This window comes from Zea mays, chromosome 8 (assembly GCF_902167145.1).
Source record: "Zea mays cultivar B73 chromosome 8, Zm-B73-REFERENCE-NAM-5.0, whole genome shotgun sequence".
NCBI classification, from domain to species: domain Eukaryota; kingdom Viridiplantae; phylum Streptophyta; class Magnoliopsida; order Poales; family Poaceae; genus Zea; species Zea mays.
This window is the reverse complement of record NC_050103.1, coordinates 1624133-1630816: the sequence shown is the minus strand read 5'-3', so window position 1 is coordinate 1630816 and position 6684 is coordinate 1624133. Positions and strand designations below refer to the sequence as shown.

The 6684-nt window shown below is 39.9% G+C and overlaps 1 protein-coding gene across 1 annotated transcript; it reads left to right on the top strand.

The window, feature by feature from the left end:
* Window positions 1–1626: 1626 nt before the first annotated feature.
* On the top strand, window positions 1627–6326 carry LOC103634649 (gamma carbonic anhydrase 1, mitochondrial-like). The gene is made up of 5 exons (NM_001346764.1): window positions 1627–1901; window positions 4017–4160; window positions 5110–5235; window positions 5448–5599; window positions 5906–6326. Exons 1-5 carry the CDS (start codon window positions 1787–1789, stop codon window positions 6158–6160), a joined length of 792 nt encoding a protein of 263 aa, NP_001333693.1. The 5' UTR covers window positions 1627–1786; the 3' UTR covers window positions 6161–6326.
* The last annotated feature ends 358 nt before the right edge of the window (window positions 6327–6684 follow it).

The window sequence follows — 6684 nt, the reverse complement described above, 5'->3', positions numbered from 1 at the left end:
GATCTTGAAAACACATATAATAGACTTGAAAGCAGGTGTTAGTCTCAAAAACTTAGATTACATAGTAACCTCCCCCTGAAGATGTGCATACAAGTTTTGAATACTTGTAGAATACATGCACTTAGATTTTGAGATAAAGAGGGGTAGATTATCCATAATCTAGACTTTGGCACATACCAGACAAAATTACACCACTTGAAGAATATAAAATTCGAAGCAAAACAAAAAAGTGCCACTTATCTAGGAATTTGAATAAGCTATGTGACTTGCTTAACTAAATATTTTAAACCATGAAATTTTGCTCAAGAATATGAATTGAAACAGGGCATTCCTACCATATGATTGACCTAGTATGCATGCAACTCTAATCAAAAGTAAATACCACATGTAAAACTAGGCATGTAAGGTTAAAACTAGATACACATATCTAAAAAAAGGAAATGCAATAAATCTAGTTACCTTAGTCATGGTTGGGAATTTGGGTCCAAGATTTTCACTAACCCACTTGTCAATAGACTTGATCCGATGTGATGCATCCCATGATATACATCTCAATTTTGCCAAGTCTCTAAATTCCCCTAAGTCCTTCGGACATCTCACTTCCCTCTCAGGACCCAAACCTTCTTGGTGCTTTTCATGGTTGAGATAATCTCCTTTGGCACCCAGATGCGTTGGCCCCTTTCTCTTGTTGGCTTGCTTGTTGGCCTTGATGGCAATCACCTTGCCATTCTTTTTCTTCTTAATTAAATATGGTGTAGTCGCCTTTTTGTCCACCTTGTTGATATTGGTGTTGGAGACTTTGCTTGTTGCCTTTTTCTTTTGCTTCTCCCCAATCTTTGCCTTGCATTGGTAAGACATGTGGCCTTCCTTGTGACAGAGCTAGCAAACCACGATTTCTCTCTCTGTAGGCTTGTTCACTCCCACAGTGGTGTTATTTTGAGGAGGTTGGGTTTGTTTGGTTTTGCCTTTCTTGCCATATAAGGCCTTACCAATGTGAGCCACCTCTTGCTTCAACAACTCATTTTCCAAAGCAACCTCATCGGAACATGTTTCTATAACAACATTCTTTATAATGACTTGGTTGCAAGGGTTAGAACTATCAATTAAATTTGAGCAAGAAGTAGAAGCATATTTCTTAATAATTTTAGGAATTTCAATAATAGATGCTTCTAGGGCACTACCGATGCTTTATAGCTTAGTAGTTAACTCATTATTGTGTATGCTAAGAATTTTCATTTTCTCTAGCAAATTTTCGATAGTATCCTGAGAGCTAGCTAAATTAGCTTTAAGTTTTTCATTCTTTTTAACAAGACTGTCATCGATAATTGAGGATGCAGCTTTAGAATCTAATTGCTCAATTTTAGTTGTTAGCTTACAATTCAAATTTTAACAAGACTTTTACAAATTAAACTTAAAATGAACCATTTTGAAGAGTGCCATCTTAGAGTGACCCATTTTATCAAATTTCTCTACCTTTTGACATCAAACCTTTCTAAATTTACTCTCCATTAGGGCTAGTTTGGAAACCTAGTTATTTCAAATAATTTTCATTTCCAAAAAAATAGTTATTTTGTCTTGAAAAAATAAAAATCACTTGATAAAAAGAGGTTATCAAACTAGCCCTTCAAATGGGGCAAAAAGGCAATGTTCTTTGACCACCGAGCAAACCCCAGCCTCCGTTACTCTCCTTCCTCTTGGCTCGCCTCGGCTCCCGTCGTCCCCTTCCTTGAGATCTCTAGGATACGAGCGCATTCGCATCGCTTCGCCTCCGCCGCGGCCTGGGGAGATGGCGGGTTTGGGAAAGGCGATGTACGCGGTGGGATTCTGGATCCGGGAGACCGGTCAGGCCCTCGATCGCCTCGGCTGCCGCCTGCAGGGCAAGTACTTCTTCCACGAGCAGAGTAAGTGACGCCATCCCTCTGGCACACCCCGAGATCACCCTCCCTTGTCCATCGATTAGCGGAGCACTACGGGCGTAGAGGGGATTTCGTCTGCCCTGAGCGGCCGAAAGGAGTGAGCGAATGGGGATTGCTTGATACCGTTAGTAGCGGTTAGGGAAAGGAAGGATAGGCTGGTTCGCTCGAGACTGTACGCAGAGTTTTGTGTAGTTATCTTATTGACCTATGATTTGAGCTGAATTGGACCTGCTCTTTTATGCATGTTGTCGCTGATGTTGCACAGTGACTGTCTGGCTGATCGTATTGAATGCACAGAATTGATAAGATTGATAGATTGAGTAGGTCAACAATATCTGTATGCATTGTGGTTATTTTGTTTTTGGGTAGCATTGGGTTTTACCAGGTGGTGCAAATTTTGTATGAGTGGAGTTCCCGATATGTCAAATTGCTGTGTTGATCATTTCAATGATGGTATTAAGTTGAGTATATATAGTACTATCCCTTGTTTCTCTTACCAGACAAGCTTGAAATTGGACAACAAGTCCACTCCCCAAAATGTGACTATAGACATATAGTACTGTTACTCTCTCTCTTTGTACTGGGGCTTTATTTGGTCTTGTGAAAGTCTGGAGAATGCGAATTGACATCATTGTCTCCATTTAGACCTGCTTCTGTGTAAGTAGATGTAGATCTGCTTCAGTGTCAGCATGAGAATGTTTATTTCATGAGTTGCTGGGACCTTAAGCATAAGTTTACAAGAATACTCATCTCAACCTTATACTTTTGGGTGTCATTTAAGTGCAATTAAACTTCCTTAGGTTCTGTTTGTTTTTGTATTTCTTATCTTACTTCTACCTAATCTTGTATGTACATGTTAGCTTCTTTGCTCTGGAAAATATATTGTTGAACCAGATGATTTTGAGCAGCCAGTCATCTAGCTGGACCCTTGGAACCTCTCTTCAGGCTTCAGCTATAACTGTTGCTGTAGAACCTATGATTTGAATCTAGGATGTTAGGGGTGGAGCAATTTACATCCTCACCCCAGTTACCACTTACCATGATTGTCTTATTTCCTTCAGAGGAAATTCATTCACCACCCTTTCCTAAATGTCATTTTTTGATGAAGATGGTCGAACCGGTAAACCAATGAACTAGGAGACTACGATGTTTACCAGTTCATGGACAATTCTGGCCGTAACAAGTACTCATAATAACTAGCATTTTTTGGGTGTGTGTGTATCGCGCGCGCGCGTGGGGGTGGGGTGGGGGGTGGGGGGTGGGGGGGTGGGGTGGGGGTGGGGTCCTGTTGAGGAAACTGAAAGTGCAAGAACTTTTTTCTCATGGCATACTTCCGTCCTCTACTTATCTTAGAACTAGCTACTCTCATGGGGTGTTTTTTGGTGCATTGGGCTTCCTAATAACTATAGATGCTAAAATCTATTGCAAATATTATTAACTATCCATAGTATCTGTGGTAAATTCTTGGTATTAGCCTCCATGAAATACATATAATTTTAATATATATCCAATGTTGATAACATGGTAATGCTATCTATAATGAAAGCATGATGCAAGAATTCTTTGTGGAAAGGGGAATCTCATGACTAGGCTTTGCAATTCATATATCTGGAGTATGGATATTGATGCTCCTGCTTGTAAGCATTTAATAACTGTTCTATCATGTGTCTTACATTGGAGAAATTCTGGAGAATGCTTGCAAGCAGTATAATATGTTATTTATCCTTCTGGTATTAATTTTTTGCATCTACAAAGTCAAAAACTCAGATAAATTTGGTTCCCGTGGCCTGACTAGAATACTGGTTCACGTGAAACCTTGTCATCTGCCATATTATGCCTTTTACTTCAGCCTTTTCTTTTTCTTTTGGTCCATGTTTTCTGATATTTTTTAAGTCTATAGCCCCTTCCTACTTCCTTCAGAATTAGAATATATATGCTCTCTTTTGTTCAACCTGGTTTTGCTTTTATTTCATGATTCTGTCTTCATAAGTAAAATTATCATTATTTGTTTCATTCTACTGGCATCATAAGATTGTTATATTGTTGTCATCCAATGCACAATTATTAAATAAATAAACGCTAAGATTACTGCCCTTTCAGTTTCAAGGCATCGCACCATCATGAACATCTTTGACAAAACCCCACATGTTCATAGGGATGCATTTGTTGCTCCAAGTGCATCCCTTATTGGTGATGTTCAAGTCGGGCAAGGAGCTTCCATTTGGTATGGGTGCGTCTTAAGAGGTTTGTGGTTCCTGTCCCAATGAGCATTTTATTGTTTTACACAAAAAGAAAAGATGGTGGCTACTTCTACATTGTGCATACCTTCATATTGTGATCTCATCTGCTCATATACACAACGTTCCACCCTAGTGAAAAAGCTGTGTCATGGTATATTTCCGGACAAGGTGACAAAAAACCATTATGTTAGATAACTGTGATATTGATGAATATGCAATGTTGATGTTGGATAGTAATTTTTGTTGCATTCAGTGGGATTTGCTTCTAATTCAACAGTTTGGCCATATGCATATGCTCTTTAATATTGTGTTTTATCTAAATAGGGCTGTTTCAGAGGTGGGCATACATATGTCAGTAGTTGTGGGGTACACACTAGACAGACTCACTGTTCTGCTTTGTGCAAAAGAAGAGATTTGAAAAAATTGATTCATGGATAAGAGGAAAGAAGACCTTTATGGACTATTTACTACATAATGCTCCTGTTCAAAATTATAGGCCACTTTAGCTTTGTCCAAAGTTAAACATATCTACCATTGACTTAAGTTTGAAAAATGCACCATCTACAACATCAAGTTAGTGCAGATATTTGAACTTGTAGGTAAGCTAAAGTGTAATTTGGAACATAGGGAGTCGCTAATTTGCAGACTTGAGATCTAGAAGTGGACTAATTTGCTATTTACATTTTTTTTGGTCATCTTGGTCTTTTATTTTGTGCAGGCTTGGTGCAGTGGTGAGAACTGTCTCACTGACTCACCAGGCCGTAGGTTCGAAGCAGCCTCTCCGCATTTGCCGGGGAAGGCTTGCCTCGGTTTATCCCTTCCCCAGACCCCACTTATGTGGGAGTTTCCGGCACTGGGTCTGCCCTTTTTTAGTCTTGTATTTTGTATTTTGATCTTCCAAGTTGTTATGTGTTTCTATCATCAAGTGATGAAGTCTATGAATTCAATTTCAGGGGACGCAAACAACATACAAATTGGATCTGGGACCAATATACAAGACAATTCTCTTGTGCATGTGGCTAAATCTAATCTAAGTGGGAAAGTCTTTCCAACAATCATTGGCAATAATGTCACAATAGGTAAATGCCTCAAGAAATATGTCTTTCTTTAATCATTGCAGTCCTGTATTGGCACAGTTCTTTTGACCACTCAGGATCTGCTTACTCAAGAACTGAAGACAGTAAATACCATTTGGCATAACTTTGCTCTGTATGGCCGAGCCAGAGCACTTCAAAACAGTTGATCCAGGAAAAAATACACAAAACTTAACTTTTCCAACTCTGTTTGGCAGGTCACAGTGCTGTGTTACAAGGATGCACGGTTGAGGATGAAGCTTTTGTTGGCATGGGGGCAACCCTATTAGATGGTGTCGTTGTTGGAAAGCATGGGATGGTAGCTGCAGGATCCCTTGTAAGACAGAATACTAGGATCCCTTGTGGAGAGGTTGAGCACAATTTCTCAACTGCCCTTTTACTTTTGGTTGTTAAGCCGTATCCAGCTCTCTAACCTTTTCTTTTTATTTCACTCGAATGGTTCCACAAAGGCAAGGTTTTCTTGCGATGATGGAACCCAAATGACACATAGACTAAATCGAGCACTTAATTATCGTTCTTTGGTGCCTAGTACATTTCCATGTGGCATACATATTTACAATGTCCATGGGTGGAAGTGGAACGAGAATATGTTGCAGAGGCCTTGTTTGGTATCTTATTTCTGCATGCTTTCATGACTCTGCTCTGTTGGATTTAGGTATGGGGAGGGAACCCTGCCAAATTTCTGAGGAAGCTCACAGATGACGAGATCGCATTTATCACGGAATCAGCTTCCAACTATTCCAATCTGTCCAAGGTGCATGCTGCCGAGAATGCCAAGCCTCTTGAAAAGATTGAGTTTGAGAAGGTGTTGCGCAAGAAGTTTGCTCACCAGGATGAGGAGTATGATTCCTCCATCGGCATCACTCGAGGGTCCCCACCGGAGCTGACATCCCCAAATCCAGCCCAATAAACCTCTGTTTTTGTTTCTGTTTTCTCTTTGACGCCTTAATTATTTTGTATTGGACAGCGCTGGATTTTGACCGGGCCATAGTTCCATGACTTAGGTGGTTTATGTTTACTTTTCCTCCCCAATAATCTTGGGTCGAGCGATGTTATAAAGCTGGTCATGCACTTCTTCCAGATTCTGTATTCGGTATGTTTAAGATGTGCTCCCTGGAGAGTTCCACCAAATAAACTGAAATGCATTGTTTTGACAGGTAACATGGACTGAATTACATACTTCCATTACCTTTGATGGCTAGTTTCAGCAACATTCATTGGTCACGAGTTCGGTATGTATGAGTCATATTTAGGGCTGATTTGGTGACAAGAGAAGTAGAGAGGATTGAGGTGGAGAAAATCTCTTGCTATTCAAATTCTGAAACACTGATTCCTTGGCTTCCTTTATTAAATGATTGATATTGGATTGACGTTGAATGTCTTCCATAGTGCATTCTTGCTATTGTGGATGTTGGTGCCGATTTGGACGCCAAA